Source organism: Lipophrys pholis, assembly GCF_963383615.2.
Source record: "Lipophrys pholis genome assembly, chromosome: 2".
In the NCBI taxonomy this organism is placed as follows: Eukaryota; Metazoa; Chordata; class Actinopteri; order Blenniiformes; family Blenniidae; genus Lipophrys; species Lipophrys pholis.
In genome coordinates, this window is record NC_137636.1 from 23,385,264 (window position 1) to 23,412,870 (window position 27,607).

General features: G+C 40.3%; 2 protein-coding genes across 3 annotated transcripts in view; both read left to right on the top strand.

Annotated features, from left to right (window-relative positions):
* Window positions 1-2,231: 2,231 nt before the first annotated feature.
* On the top strand, window positions 2,232-19,387 carry cers3a (ceramide synthase 3a). Its single transcript, XM_080458613.1, has 11 exons — window positions 2,232-2,309; window positions 8,750-8,950; window positions 9,317-9,431; window positions 10,132-10,250; window positions 10,336-10,393; window positions 10,547-10,597; window positions 11,703-11,795; window positions 12,179-12,307; window positions 12,620-12,726; window positions 16,008-16,161; window positions 16,432-19,387. The coding sequence occupies exons 2-11, from the start codon at window positions 8,778-8,780 to the stop codon at window positions 16,615-16,617; spliced, it is 1,185 nt and encodes a 394-aa protein (XP_080314739.1). The 5' UTR covers window positions 2,232-2,309; window positions 8,750-8,777; the 3' UTR covers window positions 16,618-19,387.
* A 1,852-nt stretch (window positions 19,388-21,239) lies between these two features.
* Window positions 21,240-27,607, top strand: part of adamts17 (ADAM metallopeptidase with thrombospondin type 1 motif, 17) — a 104,530-nt gene continuing 98,162 nt past the window's right edge. For both annotated transcript variants that reach the window (XM_080492354.1, XM_080492355.1), the window contains exons 1-2: window positions 21,240-21,472; window positions 21,762-22,114. In XM_080492354.1, coding sequence (XP_080348480.1) covers window positions 21,415-21,472; window positions 21,762-22,114 — 411 coding nt within the window. In that variant the 5' untranslated portion in view covers window positions 21,240-21,414. The remainder of the gene's footprint in view (window positions 21,473-21,761; window positions 22,115-27,607) is intronic.

Genomic DNA, 27,607 nt, shown 5'->3' on the forward strand with positions numbered 1-27,607 from the left:
ACAAGAAACCATGCAAATATGTCTTAACGCACACCGTGTGTACACACACAGCTTAATCTGCAGGATCTTTTGAAAAGAGAGAAGGAATGAAACCAAACACTAAAAATTCAATAAAATCAATTAGATGGAATAAAATGCTTATAAAAAAAGAAGACTAAATAGTTTAAGAACTTGAAATAATCCACTATAAAATAGAAATAAAACAAGATAATATCAGCAAACATCATTAGGAAATACAAATTATTGTCTAATTTAGGAGGCTCTTCTATAACTCAGACCATCACTGCACAAAGTTGTTTTGGTCAGTTTGGACATTTTATTAAAAGAGACAACCAGGGCATCTTAGAGCCCCTCCTGCATTATAAACTAAACTACGTTCAAAAATACATTTAAACACAATCCTCACATCATATTTTCCAGTTGTTTCACTCTCAGGCCTCGTTTCTTCGAACGTTTCAAGTGAGAACGCACATTATTTTTGCCTTTTCGTTTCAAAAAAAGTTTCATGTTTCCACGGCAACGCTTTCAAAATGATACCTGTGTATACAGAAACACTGAAAACAATGTAGTTAGCCTGTTGGGTCACGGGTTTGTTTTTGTAATGTAACCACACAGACGTGCAGCAGAGAGCAATCCGCTCTAAACATTAACAATAGTACAAGAGAACATTCATACCGACAGACGACCAGGTTGGATTGTTGTTACAGTGACTGTTGACTATAAAACTACCAAGTCCCAGGAGAACATGGACTGGGAGTCATGACACTCTGGAGGAAACTTTGGTCTTACTGTCCAACGACTGAGCATGTGCAGAAGAACTGTTTACTATGGCTGTGGTGCGTTCTAGCAGCGTTTGAGGAAAGTTTTCCGTCGTTTCCACGGAGATGAAGTCAGAGCGTTTTCAAAAATTTGCATTTCCAGCGGCTCCAAATATCGTCGTGTCAACAAACACCCCAAGCACAATGAAAGCTTTCTGTTTTCACTTGAAAATGTTGTCGTGTAAATAAGGCCTGAATAGTAACTTTCCAGTAACAGTCACATTACTCATTAGGAGTGTCATCAAAGAGCTCTATTGATTTAGCCTGACTGTTAATGGTGGCACACTGTGTGCTTTTTCAGTAGACACACACACACCCACACACACACACACACGCACACACCCACCCTCCACAAACAACACAGAGATGGAGCTCATTGTAAACATAGTTAAGTATTATCTGCTGTGTTAAAGTGAAGCAGGTTGTCGCGTCAATTAATGATGAGCAAATGAAGTCTTTTACAAATTCTTGAAACAAAGAAATACCCATCCAAACAAATACCCCAAAACAATTGTTTTGGGGTATAATTTCAGTCCAAAGTTATGAAGGTTTAATAGATGATTGAGTTTATGTATGGTATAGCTTCAGCTTGTATTTACTGTAACTGCAGCTGGAGCAGTAAATCTGTGACCTGACACCTCTCACTTTAATCTTCCGGCCTCTGGGCTCGTCTCAATCCCGCAGATGAAACAGTGATGCAAACACACACAGCACACAACAAAACACACTGTTTTGCTCGTGACATCTGTAGAACAGCTGTCAACACAAATAAATCCAGTTAAACTAGGATCAACATAACATCAACACAGTTGGTGAATTTGAACTATTTATTTGTTGATGATGATGAAGGTCTTTTATATTTAAGTGTTGAATTAAAAACCGTTCATTTTAATGTGCCCGTCTTTTAAATTTCCCTCCATATTGGAGCCTGTATTTTAGTTTGTGCTCCCTGTTTGGTGTGCTGTTTCCCACTGTCAGCAGAGTCTCTCTGTTATCTCTGTGGAAGATTTGCTCTGTGGGAGAACTTGCTTTTATTCTTTATCGGGAACACAATGCAAACAGTGTTATTAGATCCCTTCAGCGCTGAGCGGTGTGTGTGTGTGTGTGTGTGTGTGTGTGTGTGTGTGTGTGTGTGTGTGTGTGTGTGTGTGTGTGTGTGTGTGTGTGTGTGTGTGTGTGTGTGTGTGTGTGTGTGTGTGTGTGTGTGTGTGTGTGTGTGTGTGTGTGTGTGTGTGTGTGTGAGAATCCAGTGGTCTACCTGCACTTCCTGGACAGGAGGGAGAGAAACCCTCCCAGGTAATTGTGGTGGTGTTGGGTGTAACCCTGAAGAATGTGAGACAAAGAGTGGCTGGCAGCTTTGGTGGAGGGGAGGGAGGGAGGGCATAGAGGATTTACCATCCATGTTCATTTCCCACAGCAAACACACGCAGCGAGGCGCTGTGGAAACAACGGCCCTGACCTGCTCCGTCTTGCAGCCCTGACACCGGAGAGGTGAGCCTTTTGTTTTACTCTGACCTTGAAGTGAGTGACACCTCAGAGAGTTTCTCACTCCGCTCTGGCCACAGATTATGTGCTTGATGTGAATTAATCTGAAGCTGAGAGCCTGTGGACATCCTGCAGTTGGTGAAGTTTGCTCTCAGACGGTGCCAGCTCTGTCACGGCTGGGTGGGGATGAATGAACTCTCTGTTCTCACAAACAGATCCAGATCCGAGCTGTGTGGTCTGCCACGCTTCACAATCCAAAGATTTATCTTTAGATTAATTGTGAGGGGATTTTGATGTCCGGGAGTGTTTTTTCCGACTTAATTTGACAGATTTAAAGCTTTGATGTGTGTTGATCCTTTGTGGAGCCAGCAGCTATGGAAAAGTGGAGTGACAGGTACTTTGACTGCAGGCAAATCTCCTTTAATGTCACTTGAAACACTATACAAACAGCCAACAGACCAGGAAAGACCGCTGTTTTCTCTGACGCCCGAGGTCATGAAAACAGGTCTTTGGGCTTTTCTCAAGGTGATACTAGAGTTTTATTCTCAATTTAAAATTACAGACTCGATCCTAAAGTTGAAAAAAAAATAAAAAAAACGTTTTCAACAAAGTGACAATCGCTTTAATCAGACACAAAGCAACATGTTTGAACAATTTGTCTTCTTTTAACAATTAACTAACTACACGTTCTGTCTTTAAGAATGACCAGTAATTTGATACATCTTGATAATTTCTTCACATTTTTCTCCAAACTAACCAAGCTGAGTCAATAATGACTGAAAGCACGACAGATGAGTTGGGTTATACATTTAAATAGTTGTAAATTCGATAAGGTTTTGCAATGGTGCAAAATTAAACGGAAATCAAAGTTTAGTTTTGCATTTTGCTTTAACTGAAGTAGCTCTTATTTCGTTTAACAAATGGAAAATCAATTAAATAAGTGCACTGTGAACTTATAAAAGAAAATCACATCTGAAGATGATTATTTTACAAATCACACATAGAATTGTTGGATTTTGATTAACCACAAAGAAGCAAATTGCTTGGTTTTAATTTTTTGCTGTAATTTCTGAAAATAGTGTTTTTGTCAGTTCTTCTTATTTTATAAAGTGTATTTCAACCTTCAATGTTTTCTCTATATCAGGTCACCTTTACACATGGACTCCTTCAGTCTTCACAGAAGACCGAGTCTGAATCGTAATATTCTTAATTTTACCCGTTATTAATGTGATGTGCACTAAAGTTCCTTCACACCAACTTAGGATTCTGACAAATTTGACTCCATGACATGTTTATTTCCTCACTTCAGCTCATCTGAAAAGGGTTTGAGGTCAGTGAGTTCAGCTGCGTCCTTGAATCTTCTTCATATCTTTGTTTCTTTCAGTTAAAGCCGATAATTGTAGCTGCAGTGCTGAACTGTGCTCACAGACAATGGTGATCAGAAGTGTTTCTGAGTGAGGGCAGTGATTTCCACAGTGTAATTTAGTCTCTTTTTAACACAGCGCCTCTTTTCTTTAAAACATGTCATTAAAAAGTAATGCAGTCCCTATTGAGGGATCGACAATGACCATCCAACTATTATCCTTCTTTAAACTGTTTTCTCTTGATTATGTAAACATTTATTCTATTTGATTTGAATACAACTTCAAATTGTTTGCATTTAAAAAAAAAAATCATCTCTTTACAGCCAATCATCATTAATCCTACAGTCATTGAACTCCAACCTGATAAGATCATCCACCACAAAGTTTCTGAAGGCTTTTACGATCTGTTTACACAACATCTTCAAGTGATAACGGAAAACTTTCCTAGTGTTGTGGGGCCTGTTTGCTTGACAATGGCGCTCAGAGTCACTGAATACGCAACTTTTTGAAACAAGCGTAGGTAAAGATTTATCATTATCGGAACACCGACAATTCATGCATCCTGTTGTTAAATGGACATGATATTCGTCTTTATTAAAGCTGATGTTGTAGTAGTTTTCTTTCTGACCTCACAGGGAGAAGATTTTAAGTTTTCTGTGTTGCACTTGTATGTTGCTCCCTCTATGTGTTTTTTTTCCCCCCTGAGATACTCCTCTCATGTTCCAAAAACATGCATTTGAAGTTAATTGGTGATTCTTTAGCCTTTGTTTGGCTGTTTTTTTTTTTTTCTTTCTGAATTGCTGTAATTCTAAAATCCTCTGAGGGCTATAGTCGACACCAGAGAGCGGCTGCGTAAAAGCTGCTGAAGTATCATCAGTGTGTACAGTCTAAAGTCCAAAGCACTGGTGCGGGTCAAATGTTTGAATAGTGGTTAGCAAATAGTGATGCTTTGTTTGAGAGGTTCGTTTTTTATTTACGCTTGAATTACTAATGACATAAATTACATAATTTGTGAGTTTCCTTCAAGACAAACCTGATGTGGGATAGTGAAATAGACAGCTGGAGCTCAGGATTTCAGCGTAACAACCAAACTGTTTCTGTGTGACAGCTCATCTGAAATGAACACAAAACTCCATCTGGTTTCAATTCCCATAATGAATCCAGTTATAGTGACGGGATGCTACAAACAGGAGCTCCGGCTCTTGATACCTTCTTGTGTGTTCTCGTGGTAATCGGCGTCATTAAAATAAAAAAAATAAAAAAGCACTTTACCCTTCAATCAAACCTGATTTTAGCGGGTCACTTCAGGCAGTCCCTTCCAGTTGTCTCCTAATCGCGTTTTGCCACCAGTTTTCCAGAACACACCTTGTTTTTTCAGGTCCAACACGCCCATGGCTGCTCCGCCGTGTGCAGACGCATGTGTAGTTTATTGGCGCCGGCCGGGAAAAGAACCATTTTCACTCTGCGTCGCAGTCTTTTGTCTTCAAGTCACGGATTCAACCAGTTCGTATGGATTGACCAGAATAATCTGTCATTAGAAATCAGTATGAGACTCCTCTCTGAGGTTTGATCTGCTAAAGAAAAATACAGACGTTACTTTGGATTTGGATTCGGGTAGTAAACGGACATTATTATATTTGAACACAGAAGTAGTACTAAGAGAAAGTTTTTGTTAAAATTGTTACAACAACCAATCAGAGCTCTCAGGCATCGTTGACACGACAATGTTTTCAAGTGGAAAATAAACAAACAACTTTCGTTGCCCTTTGGGTTTGGGGTTTTTGGGCCACTGAAAATGCAACTTTTCAAAAACGCTCCGACTCAGTCTCCATGGAAACAGAGGCAAACGCAACTTTTCTGAAACGCTGCTGCTGAGCATGGGCACCACGACTGGAATAAATGATTCTATAAAACTACCAAGTCCCAGGAGAATGGACTGGGAGTCAGGACACTCTGGAGGAAACATTGGTCTTATTGGGCAGAACTATTTACTACGGTTGTGGTGTGCATGACCAGTAGCAGCATTTCAGAAAAGTTTAGTTTTGTATCGGAGCATTTTCATAAAGTTGCACCTTTGCAGCCTTTTTCAGTATCTCCGGACAACCAAAACGTAACAAAACTTTTCTGTTTTCACTTGAAAACGTTGAGTAAATCCGGCTTAAGTGTAGTTTGGTCAGTTTGACATACTGTTGCGTTTAGTCCCACTGTCTTTATTAAATCACAACTATTTTAACGAGAAGCTAAAGGATAATGTTTAAATAAACGTCAAGAACGTCAACCATGTATTTAAAGGGTTAACTACTGTAAGAAGGGTCAAGCATTGGCTGGTCATATGTTATTGACCAGAGAAACATTAAATTATTTAGTTCGGTTAAAGCAAACATACATGAGGGTGAAAATAAATATAGAGAATTTAACAAGACATGTCCACTATGTTCTAATGAACTCCCACAATGTAAAGGTTTTTAAGAAAAGAAGAAACACTCATGTGCCCGAACGCTTTGTAGCAAATTGATTTTGTTTTTGCGTGTATTTATCTTATCTTAACCCTGGAGATTATTGGCAGTTTAATTCATGTACGAGAGGACTTGTATGGTCCCAGATCTCTCAGGACTGGATAAAAAGGTCTGGCTCTGGTTCCCCTGAGCCTCGGTACCTTCCCAGAGCAACTCCTGTCTGGTGTTTCAGAGGTTTTGTCCTCTCGATCACTGCCTGTGGACAGCAGTGGAAAGGACTGAGAGCGGGAACAAACGGGTTTCCCCTCCAGATCTGCAAAGTGCTGAATAGACGAGCTGTCAAACCGAGCTCGCCTCTGTCAGTCTGCACATATGATTTACCTCCCAAACACACACTGACATCACACACTCCATTATTAACTGCTCTCAGTTGTGATCACATGTTGCTAAGCTGCAACAGCTTTCATTGTCAGTCGTCCCCCCCCCCCCCCCCCCCCCCCCCTCCTGTCTTTTCTCACTCTCTCAACTCTGTGTGTGTGTGCGCTGTTAAGAGGGCGTGGAGAGGATCTGGGAATGAGGGAGGGGTCACTAGGTCAATATTTGTTTAGGAAATAGACTTTTATGTACACTACAGTAACTGTAACATCTGAGTGTCCTCGCTTATTCGAGGCTCTTTCTCCAATCAGGAAACAAAACAACTCATAACCATCTTTTTATTTTCAAACTGTCGAACTGAGAAAATAGTGTACATCTGAAACATATATGCTCTATTTAAGTGTTTGTTTTTTTTAACCATCCATATCATGTTTTGGAACAGATGAAGTCAACTGCTGGTGATGTGAGAATAAATCATTATTTATGATGGGTTTGAGCTGCTCCTTCTTTTAGCACATTTTCTCGTGAAAACAGAAAACCTTTTGTGTTTTAGGTGTTGTCTCTTGTCTCCGTGGAAACGGGGTAACTTTTCGCAACTTTTCTGTAATGCTGCTACTGCGCATGTGCACTACAAGCATATTAAATAGTTTTTCTGAGTATATAGACAATCAGAACAATGTTTCCTCCAGAGTGTCATGACTCCCAGTCCATCTTCTACTGGGACCTGGTAGTTTTATAGTGGACAGTCACCGTAATAACAATCCAACTTGGTTGTGTGTCCACGTGAATGTCTGTGTTCTCCCATTGTTAATGTTTATAGTGTGTTGTCCTCTGCACACGTGTGCACGCCAACTCGTGGCCCTACTTAATGTAATTATGTCATTTTCAGTCTTTGTGCCATTTCTATGTAAGCAAACATTGTTTTCAAAACGTTGCAGTGTAAACACGAAACTTTTCTGACACAAACGCACAAAAATGACGCGTTTCCACTTGAAATGAGGTCGTATCAACAACGCCTTATTCTCCATTTCAGCATGTGAAACAGGTTTTCAAAGTTTCATGGTTGCATGTCAAACATGCAGCCCGCAGGACGAAACCATCCCACCACAAGGATTAAAAACATTGCCAAGTGTAGAAATGATGGAAAAGATTAAAAAGGAGACAGAGGAGTGGCATATTGCATGGATCCTGCATGAAGTGTGCTAATATTCACTCTTGTAAATAGATTTGGCTTACAGTTTATCTGTGTTTTGCAGGTGATTTACTCAGAATAAACACTGTAAGTGTCTTCACATGCAAGCAGAAGTATCCAAATGAAGGGCTTGCGTGCATCAGACTATTTACATGCTGGAAGCTGTGTTTCCTGTTTGCTGTTCGCCTGCTTGTGTTTCACCATAAAGTGATTGAATGGAACCCAAACAAGCAGAAAAATATGCAGTTGGATGAAGCTATTATACTTATTATTGATTTATATATATTTTTTTAATGCACATGAAAAAGCTCCAAAGTATTTTGCTGTTTCACTGTATTTTGCAGACATACTGTTGAAAAGTTACTGCAGGGTATGGAGCAGCAGCATTTCAGAAAAAGTTGCATTTTCCTTCGTTTCCACAGAGATAGTTTCGGACCGTTTTCAAAGAGTTCCATTGTGATGGCGTTTTCAAACGTTGTGTTTTCAGTGACTCCGAACACCGTTGTCGTGTAAGCGTACCACCAAAACTTGACGAAGTCTTGCATTTCCACTTGAATTATTGTTGCGTTTAATGAGGCCTTAATTATATCATGCATGCCTTTGTCTTGGCAGCATCTGAATCAGTAGTTATGATTTGATATTATTAAAAAGGATAGGCACAACATAATGTGTTTTTTTTCTCCCTCCTAAACAGTTTTTCAATTCAATTGAAAGAAAAAGAAACCCACTCCGTCCTAATGGCAGCATGTGAACATAAATTATTATCCAAATGATCTTCTATCTACAATGCCATAAGGGAATAAACATTAGCTTCTCTTTCTAAAGGCTGTAGGGTTAGGGTTGCGTTCAGCAGCCAGTGAGAAACCGTATGGTTACATTGTAACCGTGGTTCTCTGGGTGAAGCGACTATCTCTCCAGCTCCATACATATGAAATATCTAACTGGGTGGAGAGACTATCTCTCCAGCTCCATACATATGAAATATCTAACTGGGTGGAGAGATAGTCTTGAGACGATAGAGAACACACCACTTCCTAAAGATGTAACTTGTCTGTGCAGGATCCAGTGGCTCGCCTGAGGACGAGCGATGCTTCACACGCTGTACGAGTGGTTTTGGTCGGATGGGATCTGGCTGCCAAAGGAGCTGTCCTGGGCTGATCTGGAGGACAAGGAGGGTCGAGTCTACGCCAAACCCTCACATCTTTATGTCACTGTTCCCTACGCCTTTGGCTTTTTACTCATCAGATATCTGTTTGAAAGGTATGGGCAGCTCCCTGTGTGTGCGTGCGTGGGTGCGTGTGTGTGTGTGACCCAACCAGTAATATCAGTCTCATGACTAATCATTAAATAAACTTTATCTTTATCCAGATTATAGAGCGTCGTCCTCCAGATAACTGATGTGACTCCAGCTGACCTTAATGAGTGAATCAGTTGTTTTTGGATTAAAGTGGTCAGTGTTTGTGTGCATGTCTGAGTGGGCTTTTATGATGTAAATAAATACTACTTTTACATTATATGGCTACTGCGAATAGTATTACCAAACATATGCAACAAAGCATAGATATGTTTGTTATTATGTATGTATTACAGATCCTGACCCCTGTATGTGTGTTTACTATATTTCAGGTGGATAGCCACACCACTTGCGGCTATTGTTGGGATCAGGGAGAAAATACCCCTGAAAGCAGAGAAAAACCCAGTCCTGGAAGTCCATTACACTCGGTGTAGAAATCCTGCTCAGGTAATCAGAGGAACCCTCGATTAAAATAACGTGAGCAACGTTCACCTGGACTCTGAGTAAAGCTATGAACACATGTAAATGTAAAAAAATTTATAAATATCATAAACGTGTTCATAATTTGGCATGTTTAGCAGTTTAATCTTTCATCTGTCATCTCGTGGTTTCCAATTAAAGGTCCTGTTTCCCATTTGGTGTGGCTATAAGGCTTTGACTGCTCTGAGGTTATCACAATTCTATTTGTACGTTAAAGACAACCGTAACGGGAGAGTTCCTGCAATTTTGAAAGCTTCGTTCTTTTTTGCACTAATGAATCATCATCAATAGTTTATTTATAGGCCACGAATGAAGCCCAGAAATTACAATCCACCCTATCTAATAAAGCATGGTGGAGGTATCATCATGCTGTGGTGCTGCTTCAATTTCTCTGGCTCCAACAAATGATGAAATTGAATATTCGCAATATATATTAAGAGAAATATGTCAGCCGATGTCAGAAAATATACTTTTTCATCAGTTCCATTTTTTTCAGTTCTTGTTGTTTTCCAACTCAGATTTAATATATTATTGATGAATATAAAATTACGGAATTGGTTATTTTACATGTTTGTTTGTATTCCAAACTTTATAAGTCAGAATATTTCTGAGAAATCTATCAGAACAGAGTTTGATGTATTTGATTGTGTGTGTGGGAATTCACCAGAGTGACATCGAAGGGCTGTCCAAGAAAAGCAACTTGTCCGTGAGACAAGTGGAGCGTTGGTTCAGAAGAAGACGTGGACAGGACCGTCCTGGAGTCCTCAAGAAGTTCAGAGAAGTCAGGTCACTACTTTGTTTATCTGTATGCGTTCGTTATGATTATCTTAACACTATATAAACCAGACGGTCTCCTCTCTCCTCCCCACAGCTGGAGGTTTGTCTTCTACTTGTCTGCATTCATTGGTGGAATAGTAGCGCTGTATGATGTGAGTAACTTAATATTATATCATGATATTGTGAGAAGCGTTTCAAAGCAGCTATGATCAAATTTTAAAAGCACTTTACTTTGTGGGAGCTGCTTAAACCCTTTTATAAAAACTTTGTTTTTTTACTGTTTTGCGTTTCTATATTGTTTTCAGAAAGAATGGCTTTATGACACAAGAGAAGTTTGGATGGGCTTTCCAAAGCAGGTTTTTTATACACTTTGTTATTTTCATATTATACATTTATAGTTGCTCCTGTTACTTCGGGGATGTCAAATGTACAACACGCAAGTCAGAACGGGTCTGCAAGAGTCCAATCCGGTCTGCAAGATGAAATTTAAGAGCTGTGAGAAATTATGACATTAACTGCAACGTATTTGACCACAAGGGGCGCACAAGGGAATGAATTATTTTCTTTCCACTTTAGTCTGTATTATGACATGAGTCATTTCAGGTGATTACTAAACAGATGTAGAAGCGTGTCCACATTAAAGATCATCATCGAACTTCATCGGTTTCAGCATTTCTGTGTAAATGGACATCATTTTCAACACGTTACCTTGTAAACACAAATCTTTCCTGATGCAAAAAAGGTCAATTGACGCGTTCTCAACTGAAGTGAGCTCATACAGTGAGATGGCTTCTTTAGCATGTACAATGATCAGCCATAACTTTATGACCACCTGCTGCACTGTGGAGTTCCTCAGTTTCCTTTGAGAACAGCCCTGATCCATCGAGTGCTGGCACCACAATAGTAGCAGCCGATCTTTTAAGTCCTGTGATCTCGACATGAGTCCACATGGATCAATAAGCCTTTTATCCTCAGGATCTTGTACCTGCTTTTCTTTCTTTGGACCACGTTTGATAAAACCTGACCACTGCAGACTGGAAACACCATAAAATAGTTCAGCCCTCATCAAACATGCTCCAATCCTCAGACAAAATGTTGATTTGCTGCCTGACAAATCCCCATATGATAGTGTCCCTCGATCATTGATATAATATCATGACCAGTATAAATTACAAGTTAGAACAATGTTCTGGCTAATGCTACAGGAAAACCTATAAATCGCACCATACCCAAGCTTGACTATCAGGTCGTACTTCTGTGAAACAAACGTGTGAGAAGACGACGTCTGAAGGTGAACAATAGATTCTGCTCGAGTTCCTTCCTCCTGGCGAACAGGGTGAGGACAAAGAGCACAGCCTGAAGGGACTTCTACCTCTGTGTTCTGACTGGGATTAAGTTCATGTTACATGTTGCCCCGGTTTTCTTGACTCTTGTGTGTTTTTTGTGTGTGTCTGTCTGCAGTCCATGCTGGATTCTCAGTACTGGTATTATATTCTGGAGATGAGCTTCTATGGCGGTCTTCTCATCAGTGTCGCCTTTGATGTGAAGAGAAAGGTGAGTCGATGGAGGCTGCTGTTCCAACACGGTTCAGCTCTGATAGATAGATTATATCATATAGATAGATAGATAGATAGATAGATAGATAGATAGATAGAGAGAGACATTTGAGGATTAGGGTTTCTTTATTACATCAGCAAACAGAACATTTTCCTCTTTGTCACTTTGTGGTTTCAATCTTGTGATATTAACTTATTAAAGTTATACTTCTTCCTACCCCCTTTTTGAACACGTAACACATGTCCTTTTAAAATTGGAGTGTGTGTCAAATAATCTCGGGATTACTCATTTGGCTGAGTGTCTCTTGCACATGTCCGGATAAATAAGTCAAAATGTCACCAATCTGAACTCCTTCAAGTTAACTGACTGTATTTCATCAGGACTTCAGGGAGCAGATCATCCACCACTTGGCCACATTGGTCCTCTTGTCCTTCTCCTGGTTCGTCAATTACATCCGAATAGGAACGCTGGTGATGCTCGTCCATGATGCTTCTGACATTCTCCTGGAGGTCAGTGACCACATGCTGGTTTAAGCGGCTCAACGAGCATGTTGATCCTCAACAATTCTAAATAACCAACCATTTATTATAGTTATTGTGTTTTTTGAGAGCTTGGATCAAATCAGGGAATTATCTCACACTATGACAGAGGTTCACAGTATTGTTAGCACACTTATGCAAAAGCTAGGAAACACATGATGATACTTTAGAATGAAGACATTTTGAACCAGGAGCTCACAAAGTTTTGACTAGTGATTGTGCTTTTGAGTTTCTGTTTTGTGTAAAAGTGATTAACAGTCCATTTCTTTTTTTGTTTTTTAGTCTGCCAAATTATTCAACTATGCCAAATGGGAGAAAACCTGTCAAACTCTTTTTGTTCTGTTTGCCATCGTGTTCATGGTGACGCGACTGATCATCTTTCCATTTTGGTAAGCTGAGAATATATTGATGTATGGGTTAAAATGCACTGCATTGTTAGACTATCCCGCAAAACCACTGGTGACAATATACTACAAACAATCCAATTTCATTTAATCTAAGCAAAACTAAAATGATTGCAATGACTTATAACACATCCAATTCGTTGGCGCTAATGCCATTTTTAAAGCAATATTTAGTGACGTGCAAATTAATATGAACGTATTGATACTTCTGATATCGAATGATCCTCTTGAGACCGTATTTACACAGTCTTTACGTATTTACGTATCCCTGTGCTACATGAGTGTGACTGAGGCCCCGTCTATGTGACATTTCTGGTGTTTTTACATTTTCCTTTCAGAAAGGTTTCACGTTTACACTGCAACATTCTGAAAATGATGTCTGTTTATCGTTGTTGTGAAAACAGACGTCCAAAATGCAACCAAAGTTTTCCATTTTCAAGTGTAAACGGTACCTTACCGAAAGTGGAGAAATGAGCTTCAGCAGGCACTTACAATGAAAATGTGCTCCTCTGAAGCCTCCTACCAGCCAGTTTTGGCCTGCATGCCAAATGTTCAACCCCCTGGGAGGCTGTATTGTGCATGCAAATACTCTAGTGTAATTGCACCAGATAGACTTGGCAGATGTTTGCATGACTGTAGAATACATTTTAATTCCGTTGACCGCATTTCATTTCCATCTCAGTCAACTTGACAGCAAATTGTGGTTCAGTGGAAAATTCAAATGTTGCCTCACTCATCAGAGATTGATCGCACATTCAAGTGGTGAGAATTGAAACTATACTCAGATAAACATTTATTAGTCCCACAAGTGAGAAATGGCCAAACTCCACAATTACATTGCCTACACATATGCATATAAACAAATATTCTTATGTCATTGTCAGGTCCAGGAGTTTTTAGTGGTGTCTTTTTCATGGGTTCTGAATTCGTCAATTTCCCCCCCATTTTTCATCCACATTTTATTTTTTGTGTGTGAATTTTCCCAATTAAACTATGTTTTAAATGATTTTTTTCTTCAACCTTGTCATATTCTATCCCAGTTTCCTTTTATCTTTTGACAGGACCAGAACATGTGTATGATCTCTATGCAAGTCTCCAGTATGGTTGCTGGTTCGACATCAATTCCTTCAGAGTTATAAAAAATCTGACCATGTTTTTAAACCTTCGTCACATCCCGAGAAGGTTTGCATCCACTCTGTTTAGCAGAATTCAAACCTTATTTCTCAATTTTTTTGTTCAGTTTATTCAACTTCTTTTGATTCTAAAGCTTTTTGGAATATCCCGATACACTCATATTCAGCTTCAGTTCTGAGCCTAATTGCCACATTTTCACTTCTCCAGCAGTCTCAAAGTGCGTCAACCTTTTTCCAAAGGACATATGGACAGGCTGAGATGGGGATTGAACCAACAATAATACGAATGGCGGACACTCCGCTCTACTAACTGCGCCACAGCAGCACACAAATGTAATATTCAAGTGTCAGATCAGCTCCCAATACCAGATCAGATAAGTTGTTCCAACTCAACATTTAAAAAAAGGAGAAAGCCTGAGACAAACAGCTGCTTCGAGTTCTGTAACTCAGCATATCTCATTTATTTCCACCACACAGATTAGATCAGGGATGTCAAACATAAGGCCTGTGGGCCGAAATTGACCAGGGTGAGTTTGTAAAAACATGCAGAATACAACAGCTATGGGAGAAGTTTGTTTGGATTATTTCACTGTATTTTGCACCAGTAGGTTACAATTGTCTTTGTGTTGAGATTCTAATGATTTTTGGGAGTAATTGTTTGAGTTTATGAAAATAGAGACATTTTCATCACATAAACTGACAACACCACAACAACGAAAAACTTTACAATTTAAATTTAAAGATCATTATGGCACTGTTTTACTGGTCCGACCCACTCAGGATGAAAGTGGGTTGTATGTGGCTCCTGAACTAAAATGTGTTTGATACTCCTGGTTTAGATTGAGAGAATAATGATCACTACCCAGAGTTTTGATTATACCTCCTTCTCTGCCAGAAAGCCAATTATCCTCCAAGTATGACATCACACACATTATTGAACGGCCTCCTGGTGGAGTTTCCAAAACATTTCCTTTGTTATCACTTTATTATATTGGCCAGGCATCACAATCTATACTCTTTTGGACCAAATCGAAAAGTGCAAACGGCACAATGGATGATAATTTATCCTATTTATGTATGGTGAACTCCTCCTCTGATGTTGTGGTGAGCACTCACGCATACGACGCATGGTCAGGCACATTGTGTCAGCAGAAAGTCCATTAACCAACTTAGAGCAGTTCAAAGGCTTTTTTTTTTGTTGTCATTTTAATGGCACATTCCTGTTTGCATGGCGAGGCGACTCACAGGTCACACACTCTGCTTCAGGTGTTTGTTGTAGAAGGAAGTTTTAAGGTCTATGGTAGCTATACCTTTCACTTTGAATCCCAACATGAGGATGGGCCAGGATCATATTCAGCTTCCCTCCGAGAAGCATCAGATGATTCATATAAAACAGAAGATGAATTATTATACAGGAACAGTATATTTCTTCTTGGTTCCTCAATCTTGACCTCCAACTGTGAGTGTCTTTACTGCTTGATAAATCCATATGCTTCGAAACAATCCGGCATGTCGGCATGAAGGCATCTTATTGGATAAACAAAATGTTGTGGTTTGTAAATGATCTTTAATGTTCTCACCTTGACAAACTTTAATCACGTATCTTGAAAATCTTCACCACTGATTAACATCCTCCTCAGTTTAATGGAGAAAAAATATTTTACATATGTAAACTTATGGAATTGACTGAATCCTCCTCACTAAGGTGTTGGGGTCTGGTATAATAGTGTCTTACCTTATTTTCTATAGTTGTTAGAAACTGTAACAAGTTTTGCTTTAAAACTATTGATCCTGCTTTATATATCTTTATTCTCCCAAAGAAATAAAAAAGAAAGAAAATGAATACTATTTTTTGAATCTTATGAATATATATTGTGTTTTTGCTGATGATCACGTGTGATTACATGGATTACAATAAGACAAGATACAATATGATTTGTATTAACATATCTTGGAATCTATTTGTAGATGTCTTATTTTCACACAGATGTTTTTTATTATGTCTCTAAAAATGGAAAAAAATCTAAAGTTTTCTCCCCTCCCCCCCTACTTTCCTAGTACAAATGCTATAGTGTTAATAAAGCAGTCAGGTTTATTCTGAATATGAGAGATTTAGTATTTTCTCTATTTCAGGCTGATCCACTGCACCTGGGTTTACCCGGTTCTCCAATACCCAGCTTTCTTCGGCTACTACTTCTTCAACGTGATGCTGGTGGTGCTGCTCTGTCTGCACATATTCTGGGCCTACCTCATTCTCTGCATGATCAAGAAGTTCATGTTTGGAAATGTGAGTCTGCTATATGTGCTCTGACAATCTAAGAAATATTCAGACAGTCGCTTTGACCATGTTTAGTGAATGTAATGTTCATATTGTATTTTGTATTTTATGTTATTATAATGAATCCAAACAGATTCCTGTAATGAATTCATGTTGAATCATGACTATGGACCACTATCATTATCAAAGTAGTTTAATCTTTCATATCAAATCATGCATTTGCAGAATATCTGCTGAAGTCTCCATTTTGCCACGCTATACATATATTTTCTGTTGCAGCTAAAGCGAGACGAGAGAAGCGACAATGAAGAGGAAGAAGGAGAAGAAAGCAGCCTGACAGAAGATGAAGTGGAACCGCCACACAAGCTTGGAAATGGCTCTGCGGTGGATGAGAGGGACAAAAATGGCTGCTTTGGACATTTGTCTCCACCGGAGAACCTTTGCTGGTCAAAGACTGTATACTGATTCATGTTCGGTACAATCTGTAGAGCAGAAGATGTGAAGAAAGCTGTGCTATCAGAACGGATGTGAACTCTTTGGGATTTCCTAGTTATCTGGAATGGAACTGAAGTATGGTGGAGGCAGCATCATGGTTGCCTTGCTGCCTCACAGCCTAGAACAGGGGTGGCAATATATGGACCAAGAAATGATTAAATCCAGCCCACAGTAAGGCTTTAAAAAGTGTAAAGAATTCCATGCATGTTCCCTGAGTCAAAATGGCTCTAATAGTCTATATTTACATCTACATTTATGGCTCAGGAAATAATCTGGAAGTTGCATTTCATTATTTTCTTCCTCCATTCATTTGGGCAGGTCTGGTCAGGAGCTTTTAGCAATATTTTTGATTGAAATCCAAAAACCTTCCTTACCTATTAGGGGTCCGTTTCCAACACAACGGTGCTCAAAATCACTGAAAGGGGAATTTTTAAAAACGCTCCACCTCCAACTCTATGGCAACGGGGGACAATGCAACTCTTTTTAAAACGCTCCAACTCTCTTTACTTGTAAACAGGGGAAAACGCAACTTTTCTGAGATGCTCTTTCTGCACACGAGCACCACGACCATAGTAAATAGTTCTTCTGCACATGCTCAGCGGATTGACAATCAGAACAAAGTTTCCTCCAGAGTGTCATGACTCCTAGTCCATGTTCTCCCGGGACTTGGTAGTTTTATAGTTGACAGTCACTGTGATAACAGTCCAACTTGGTCGTCTGTCCATATGAATGTCCGTGTTCGCCCATGGTTTATAGCATATTGTTCTCTGCTGCATGTGTGTGTGATTTCATTCTAAAAACAAGCACCAGCGTCAACTCGTGGCCCAGCGTGCTCACTCCGTGGCTTTCTAAACGTTGCCTTTGTAAATATGAAGCTTGTTACTGCCTCAATGCGTTTTCACTTGAAACTTCCTGCATACAAGGCTTTAGTTCAGGTTATTAATGCCAAACTGGCGCGACCTGTTTTTAAATCCAGTAAAAACAGGTATTTTTTTCCCCGCTTCCAATCGCAGATCTCTTTTGACAAATTAATGCAGAGAACGGACAGGTCTTAAACGACTCGCATACATTTTCTTGTCACTGTTCTTGCCACACTGCTAAATGCATTTCATCCACTATTTATTGCTCCAACAAAGTCTGCAACATGACCCAACTAAAATAAGCCGTGTTGTTCTGACCGTGCTTTGAACGGTCATTCCGGGACTCGGAGGTCTTTTTACTCCCACTGTGTTATCAGGGGCAGCGCTTCACTCTGAAGACTTGCTGGTCCAAAGAGACCTGAGAACAAAGCAGGAATCCAACCGTGGACTCATAATCATGTTTGGTTAGATCTGTATCATTAGAGGAGTTACCCCTGAGTGGGTGGAGGATGTGTTGCTATGTTCACACATTCTAGAGAAGTGTTCAAGTTACCTCCATATGACCAGGTCCAATGACTGTTTTATTCCTGAAACAGGGTTTGTGAGTATCCGCCAGAACGGTCGTGGGTTTAACAAACATGACATGATTGGTAGAACTTTTCTTTTTTGTTAAAGATGTTTGATCTGTTGTTGTTGATTGTCCCTGTTTATATATAAAAATCTAAAATAAACCCGGAGTGTCAAATCGTGCTCCAAAGTTAAGAAAAGAAAATTTTGACAGTGACATTTGTTTAAGACATGATACCCGTCCATAACATCACAGATGTTAGATGTTCATATTGATTAAATAATTTATTTAGGTCCAAGTAAATTATAATGGAAAAAGCTCAAAATTTCAGTTTGGATCAGATTTGCACAAAGAGGCAGGAGTCAAATTACAGACACTCCATGCTGTATGCAGTAAACTCCACACTGTTGAACCAGTTTTTCCATCCAGTCAGATTTCAATCAGGAATGGATTAAGACAAAAGATTAAAGGTACTGGTTGAGATGTTTCAGCTATTCCACTTTTGTTTATCAGGAGGCAGCAGCGAGCCACAGTAGTCAGTCTGGTTGTTTGTTTTGTTTTTTTATTAGTTAATCATTGCCAAAAACGTTAGTCGCTGTTTAGTTTACAGTTGCATCTGCTGGTGCTTCTTCTTAGCTTATACACAGTTATAATCACAGCATTACTCCCTTACATGAACTTTTTTTTTTTTTAATGCGTTCATTCAATTCCAATGGATTTTAATGGAAATATTAACAGAAATTGTGGGGGATCATTGAACTGTGACTACTATTTTGTTTCTGTTTGGGCTGCAGCAGCAGATTCATTGTTGTGTTTGTGGATAAACAGAGCAGATTTAAGGGCGATGACTGAAGCATTAAGATAGATTATTTGTCAACTGTGTGGTTCCTCACATTTTCTGTGTTGACCACCAAGGTCATCCACAAGCATCTCTCCAGTGAGCTGATGTCGATCACAGCTTTGTATTACAGCTTTTCCTGTTATAGTGACACAACAGTGACATCTTGAGGCCAAATTGGGAAATGCAACAATAACTGCTCTTGTAAAGTGCAGTGTGTTTCTGAAATGACTGTAAAAGTAATTTAAGGAGCAGAAAAGCGAGAGTGGAAAATAAAACCTTGATAAGAAATGTCAACACACATTTGGCTTTATTTCAGGTTAGTGTTGTGTTTCAACACTTTATCATCTCACAAGACAGAAATCTGTGTTTTGGAACTGTGTAAATTCCATGGACGTATGTTTCTTAATGATGATTGATTTTTAAAGACTTGTTAGTTGGAAATGCTATTATCTTTCTTCTATACTGTTCCTCAAAAAATAAAAACAGATAAATGAAACATACTGATGAATATGTGGCAGGAATGTGTTTGATCACTTCCTGAAACTTGGAGGCAACCATTTGATATTCTTAAAAAAATAAAAACAGCTGAGTGAAACAGAACGCAGAGCAGACGAAGCTTGAATCTGATATTAGTATTGTTTAAGTGAATGGATGTAAATGTAAATGAAGTCTAAAACCTTTGACATGTAGAAAAAAATGAATCTTGGTGAATTGTCTGTCCTTTGTTTGCTGCAGGAATCTAAATGTGAAGGGCATTTTTCTGAACTTATTGAAGGCCACATAATCCATTCAAATAGTTAAAATCGAAGTAAAAGGCAATTTGAGCATCAAGAACGAATCGTCTGTTCACTTAAACATATTATGTTTTAAAACTCAGTTTTGGCTTTTTGTTGTTCTTCTTAAAATCAATTTATCTGCTCTACAGCCAGAAAAGCTGGGAAGCTGGAAACTGCAACCACTTGGGTGAACCCCAGAAGAAACAAACAACATGCTGCTTTATTGCTTCTTTATCACTGCTCTATCACTTTATCGTTGCTTTATTTATACTTTATGACAACTTTATCTCTTTATGCTTTATCAATACTTTATTGCTACTTTAACACAACTTTATTAAATTTTTTTGTAACTTTATTACAACTTTAATCCTCTTTATCATTACTTTGTTGTCACAGATTTTTTTGTCACTGCATTGTCTCTTTATTGTTCCTTTATTGCAACTTTTGTTTTAAGAGTCTATGAAAATGAGACACATTTTGAAATATCCGAAGCACAGCCACAGATGTCATCTTCAGTTCAACATTGTTGGGTTTGGGTGTCTCACTTAACACCACCCAAACAATTCTATTATTTTATTGAAAACAATCACAAAGCATTGCATGCTTAGGTTTATTGTTATTCAGCTTCAGCTTGTGGATCTGAGTGTATCAGTACTCCAGGGCCTGAAGCTACAGAACAGCTTGATAAGTTATGGTATTCTTTAACTCCATGGCTGGGATACTTCTGACTGGAGAGCTATCCAGAGTATTAAAGTTAACTTTGTGATGTTTGTCTACATGTGTGACACTGATGTAGATAAAATCACACTTTATCATGAATCCATGCAGACCAACACATGGTTTTACTTGCCAAAGGATTACAAATATTTAGGTTTATTCAGGTTTTTTGTGTCAGGGTGAGTTTTATAACAATGTGCATAAAGGAACAGTTATACAAGAAGGTTTTTTTGGACATGCCAATGTACTTTGCACCAGAAGGTTTCATTAAAATTGGCTTTATGTTGAGATTGTAGTAATTTTCTGTAGTAATTGTTACTTTACTACAAACATATAGACATTTCCATCATGCATATTCAAAGAAAAATGTAAAAGTTTAAATTGAAAGGTTATTAGGGCATTATTAGACCGCTCAAGATGAAACGAGGGTGCATGTGGACTCTGAACTGAAATATGTTTTAAATCAACCTGAATTATCTGAACCGGACTGTTTTGAAAAGTGGAATTTCTAAAAGTTCCAGAGGAGTGTGCGACGCTTAATTGTAAGTTGACTGATTGGACTAAACGTCAGAGAGTATCTCACATGAGCAGCCTCAGACTGAGAGATGTGCTCAGCTGTCTGGAGCTCACGCACACTCGCGCACACTCGCGCACTCTTCAAAGCTAATTACTTCTTTTTGCTCAACTTGAAACCACGTGTAGGGTTTCAGACCCACCGGTGACGGACGGCGCGGCTGGCCAATGAGAGCGCGCGGACCTGTGGGTTCTGACCGGTATGGCGCGGCACAGCCAATCAGATCCGTTCAGGGGCGGGGCCAGTATGAGGAGGCGTGTTCACCGCGGTGAAGTCTCTCCGCTCCGAGTTTCTCAAACTTCTCCCAGTTTGGGAAAAGTTGCGCTCCCTGACCAGTGCTTCGCAAAGCGCCTCCGTTCCCTCAAACTACGCAAAGCTCCCTCCTCTGCCAGTCGTTTTACTCTGCTTCTGCTTTGTTTTGTTTTATTATCATGCGTAACAGCCATGTTTCCCATCTGCTGCTCTCTCTTCTTTGCATCGGACTGACTTGTAAGTATCTTGTGCATGAGCTCTGTTGTGTCCGTGTGTTTCTTAGATATAGGTCAGTGAAGGAGATCTGGAGCTGTGGACAGTGGAGCGGCTGCCAGGACTCCGGTTCTAACGAATCCTTGCAGAGTTTCTAGTAGTTCGTGCCAAAGCGCCGCGCTGAGTTCTGGAGTTGAACGTGGCTGCAGGAGCCCGGCCAGCTCACCCACTCAGGATAGGAGGCTATTTTTGCCCACTGTGGCCGCTGTTTGATGGAAACTGTATTCCCCCCTTCCCCCCTCCCCCCACACAGCCCAGACCGAGCCGGAGACGGATGAAGTGGTTCCCCGGCTGCTGTCCGGCCAGGAGGCGCACCTGTCCCCGGAGCACACCGGGCGCACGCTGCGCCGCCGCGGCCAGCGCTCCCTGAACGCGCCCGGGGACGCGCACAACATCGTCCTGTCCCTTCCCGCGTTCGGGAGCGACCTGTACTTGAATCTGAGCCGGGACAGCAGGTTTCTGTCCGGGGACTTTGTGGTGGAGGAGCGGCGCAGCGACCAGAGCGCAGCGGTCAGCCGGCTCTCTCCGCTGCAGCTCTGCTTCTACTCCGGATCCATCATCAACCACACAGACTCTCTGGCATCCGTGAGCACCTGCGGCGGGCTGGTAAATCCATCTTCTTCTTCTTTTATTTCTTGGACCTGTTGATAGGTTTCATGTCATCCAAAATACGCAGCTGGAGATCATTCCATTGAATAAAGTGAAAAGGCAAGGTTGGATTACCTTGGCCTGGTGAGACTCAGCTGTGCTGAAGTGACTCTGAGCATGACTGCAGTCATCATTGTTAATCTCTACCTCCACTGACCTGCCAGTGGGTCACTCAGGGCAGCGTAACACCGGGCAGTTGGCACAAGTTTATTGGAAATGCTCCCCAGTGTGCCTGGATGAAAGCAGGGAAATCACCATTTGTGGCCCATTGAACGACTTTTACACACTTTTGGTCACCGAATATACCTGAAAGTGTAAAATTAAACTACTGCAAGCCTGAGAGCCAATCAAACTCACTGCTTTTGAACATGAGGCCAGAATTATGATGCTGTAAACAAAGAAATGTGTTGTGCCACTGGGTTGGTTGATAAAGCGGTTGTTGTCTTGTCCCAAAGGTGTCTGTTCAATCCCTCCTTTCACCATCTTCATATGTTATATGCTCCCAGTGGTGTTTGAGCACCCTGCGATGCATTGCATGCAATAGTTCTGCAAGATTAGCTTGGAGGGGGTAAATCACTGAATTATTCTGAATTTCAATTTTAGTGCACTTCACATCTCGAAATCTCACAGTATTAAGCCAGTAATCAAAGACAGAAAAAGTCCACCAATATATTGATGCAAGCAAACGTTTGCATCCTGAAGCTTTACTTTCGAAGTCTACTTATACTTCAAATTCCACATCAACAACAAACGTCCAACATTATCACTATTAGTGCCACAAAAGAAACCCAAACCAGCTGCTTCATTAAGAAAATGTAGGTACTTCTCCTTTTAGCCACAAGGTGACAGTGTTGTTTTTAATCTTCAGATATTTTTTCCAGAGAAGAAGACTTTCAGACAAGATGTGAACTAGAATCAGAATATTTAGCGATGGAGATTTTCCAGCTTGTTGTTAATGGGGTTTGAAAATATAATGGTATTTATGACCGGTTTTTTTTCTATTGTATTTACACTATTTCATCTTTAGATTACAACCAACTGGAGTTGGAGTTTTACAATACGTTTGTAAATGACCTGAAATTTGCTGAACTTCCTGAAATACATGACGCATAAAAGGTGCAGTGTTTTTCTTGGCAATTGGAAGCAGTGGAATCTTTCCAACTGCTCTCTGTGGTTGATGCATGTTAGGGTTATTAGAGATTGCTGTGAGATCAGTATGTTGAATTGTTTCTATATGCTTTGTACTCTTCAGATCGAGGTTATGTAATAAGGAAAGAACTGGCCCGACCTCAAAGCTGTAGGAAATTAAACGTGGGTTTGAACGTCCAAGAGGCCAAACTGACTAATTGACAACAAAAGCTGGCCAACATCCACCTCAAACACAAAGCTTCATCTTGCTAAGCCTCTGACTTTTCCCACCTGTACAAACCTGTGTGACCTGCGAGCCGCTTCTCGAGAAAATGGGACTTTTCCCGCTGTGAGCTATGAAGTTCCACATTAGCCGAGGCATGTTGCTAATGCTCTTATGTAAAGTGAGGGTGCAGGTAGGAGTTTGGGCTCAGTCCCGGATGCTTCAGCAGACCCAGGCTCCGAGCCAGGTCTCCGAGTGGGCCGGGCTTCTTTTATTTCATACATGTGTATGTACTTTGGCAGCTGCAGCAGCTCACAGCTTGTCCAGACGAGGACTTGTCTGACTGAGGGGACTTTAGCAGCAGTCAGCGTTTTCCTTTTGAGAAATTAGCTGCATCCTACTTTGAAGGTCTGCACTAATCGGTACATGCCACCATCTGAAGTTACATATTATCATCATAAATGTATGAGAAATGCCTCGAGATGAATGTCGGTAACATGTAACGTTCTGTAAGAAGATAGCGTTGTTGGTGATGCTACTCGCCTGTCTGATAAGTCAGGGATTTTCATCAAATGTTTAAATTACTTTCGCAGTTTAAGAATCACTAGTCCCATAAAACAAGTGTAATTTGTGTATACTTACCTGATAAGTGAAGATACACAAGCAAAAAAAAGAGACAGGAGGGAAGGAAGTCATATGCAGGACTTTTATCCATCTATTTACCCAGTTTATCCATCCGGCCAGTACATTCAAACAGGCATGAATACAAACAAAGTCATCTGTATATACAGTACACTCATGCTTCGTCCATATCAATGTAGCGCTTTGAGTCTACCACAGGAAAGGGTGTGCACGCCCGGGACAGATCACCCGTTCATCATAGGTCTGGAAACGGAACCAACAACTCAAAATGATGGGCCACTTTATTAGGTGCACAACTTTGGCTACCAATAAACACAAATGGCTAATCGGCCAATCACATGACAGCAACTCGTTGTATTTAAACATGAAGATCAGTTGATGTTTAAACCAAGCATGAGAATCGGGAACAAATATTTCTTCTTTTTTTTTTGCCTGATGGGTTGGTCTGACTCTTTCCGAAACTCAGGAGAAAAACGTTATGCAGAAGAAGAGCATCTATGAGCTTTTAAAGAACATTGAAGCTGACGTTCTACGGCAGCAGGAGACCACACCGGGGGTCTCCGCTGTCAGATAACGTCACGTCAGCAGCTTGAACCAAAGATACAAAGCAGCATTGATTCATGCCATCATGTTGTTTCTAACTGATCCTGAGTTGATCTAAATTTGGCAGCAGAAATCCAGACTCGTCTGAGCAGGACACGGTTTTGCCAACCTTCTACTGTCTGGTGTTGTTGTGTCTCTGTGAACTGCAGCCTCAGTTTCCTGCTCTTGGCTGACGGCAGTGACTCCTGTTGTGGCCTTTAGCTGATGTAGTCCATCTGCTTGAAGGTTAGTTATATGTTCCGAGAGAATCTACTGACTGACGGTTATGACCATTAGGTCTGAGAGTTCCTGTTGACTATTGTCATCTCCAACCAGTTTCTTCTCACCTCTGACATCAATAAGACGTCATCACTCAGTTTAACACCATTCTCTTGTAGAATGATGTGGCCTTGTGCACTTTTTCTTATTGTTGCATTATTACTGATGAGAATAAAGCACTACCACTTAAACAACAAGGAACACAAAGTGTTAGATAATACATTGCACACTGTAAGGACTGTCTCAGCTTTCACAGCCAGGAAGGTTTGTCGCTTTGTCTTCTCTCGGCCAACTCTACCTTCACAGCAAACTAATAAAGATCATCTTAACTTCTCTCAAATCCAAGGGAAACATTTCATTTCTTCTCTTTTGCCCCTCTGTGTGTTTCTAGCTCAACACATATTTTGAGACATTGCAATGAGTTATTCTAATTCCAGCCTAACCAGTTTTACTCTGATCTTAAAACATGTCATCACATAAATATTCTGGGATTTAGTTAGTATAGGATAGAGGTTTCGGCCCCTCAAGCTTTGGGACATGAACAAATTCAGGTTCCTTGTATTATCCATCACACACTTACACCTTTTGAAGCACTTGCAGCATTACCTTTGAGGAAACCAACTCTTTTACATGGGTTACCTTTTATTGTTAACTTTAGCTATAACCATTAAGGGCCTAATGCAGACACGGACCCTAACTCCAACTTTAACCTCAGTGTAACATTAGCCCATAAACCTTGAACCCTGAAGAATATGTAAAACGTTGTGGGGCCTCACATTGCTTTGTGGTCTACAGCGTAGGTCAGAACCCATAAGTGTAGCGGTCTCTCAGGTTTCAGATTCCATAAAGATAGTAAAAAAAGGTTGTGTAAACTCACAGACACACACTTTAAGACTTGAATGCACTCAGTGAATACACCATTGCCATAAAATCAGAATTAAAGTCTGACTTGAGGTTTGCAACATTTTTGTTCATTTTTAATTTTTTTTAATTTCTCCAAATGGCTGCTGGACATTTTTATGGCTTTGCATATGAATATTGTGAGTATTTGGCTCAGTGATACTTCGACTTGGGGGGGCTGTAGTGTAGTTAGTTGGACAGGTTGTCTTCCAATGTCAAGGTTGGAGGTTGGTTCCGTCATCTCACCCTGTCCATGTGTTGAAATGTCCTTGGGCAGGCTACTGAAGTCCAAGTTCTTCCCAGTGTTGTGCGAGCACCTTGGCTGCTGTCACCATTGGTGAGTGAGTGAGTGAATGAGCTCATGTGATAGAGCACTTTAAATTGGAGAACTAAAGACATTAAAAGTTGCAGCCTCCGAACACAGCTCTACATTAGAAATTCAGGACTGCTTGGTCGTACTACTGTCCACTGGGTATGGTATAGGCGACATGTAACACTATCCTGTCGCACGCGGAGTCCTTAACCCCCTTAGTCTGTTGTCCAGACTACCTCACAACACACACACACACACCCACATGTTCACTCGTACTCGTAGCACAGTTGCGGTTGGCGTCAGATTTATTGGTCTTGGACAATCAGCTGTTTGGGGGCATATTTGGACTTGACAGCTCCAAAGAGTTTCATTAGAGGAGCTACTTTTCACCAGAATTGTTTCCAGGTTGAGGGGTGTTTTGCTGGCTGCATTCACACATTCAAAAAGTACTGGAAAAGATTCAGCATGTCATAGGTGGAGCTTCTGCGTTATCTCTTTACCAGGACTCCTTTTATTGGTGGGATCTACTGTATTTTGGGGGAACATTTTGTCCTCAGAGTTGGTTTGGGGAAATGTGACGTCCTGCTGCGTCACTCCTCAATATGCGAGGACAGTGCGTACGATGTGCAGCATCGGAGCGGTTTAGCACAACATATGAGGATGAGTAAAAAGAACCCCTTGCAACTTGTTAGCCAGTTCTGTAAAGACTGTTGAAGTATTTGGAGGTTGTTGTGTTGATCTTTGGTTCATATTCCACTGCATTTCAGCTGGTTGGTGAGTAGCTGTGACCGTCAGAAAATGATTCAGACTGTCGGTGGTTCCACGACTGATATCAGCCGCCAAACTCCAATTGATTTTAACTGTTGATGACAAACTTTGTCGCCATTGTCCATCTTCTTTTTGAGACTTTCAAGGTCAGAGATTATTTGGCCGTCATTAAATGATCTGCTAACATTGTGTGGCCAAATATCAAGAACTATCTTCAAAATGGGAATCGTTGGGTAGGTAATCTTTATGTTATGACTGATTCCCACAAAGGCTTTTTTTTCCTTTTGTTTAACTGATCAAAACTTCATGGATCCAAAAGATTCAGCCTGATATCAAAGTTCCTGTTGGTCATGGCTATATTTTGCGGACGGATGTTACTTTTGTGCGTCTTTCGAAAGTTCATGTTTCAACTTGTCGCTCTCTTGAATACTCGGAGAGTGAGATAACACGTTTTCTAAGAAAAATCTATATTTTGTGTTTCCTCATAGAAATGTGGCAAGCGGTGCCAAGATAATCTGCTCTAAAAAGGGAGTCTGTGCTGTATGAAATCGAGCCCAGTAGATAGAAAAACACTGCCTGACGTTATCAGTCAGTGTCGCTTACCAAATATCTGTGT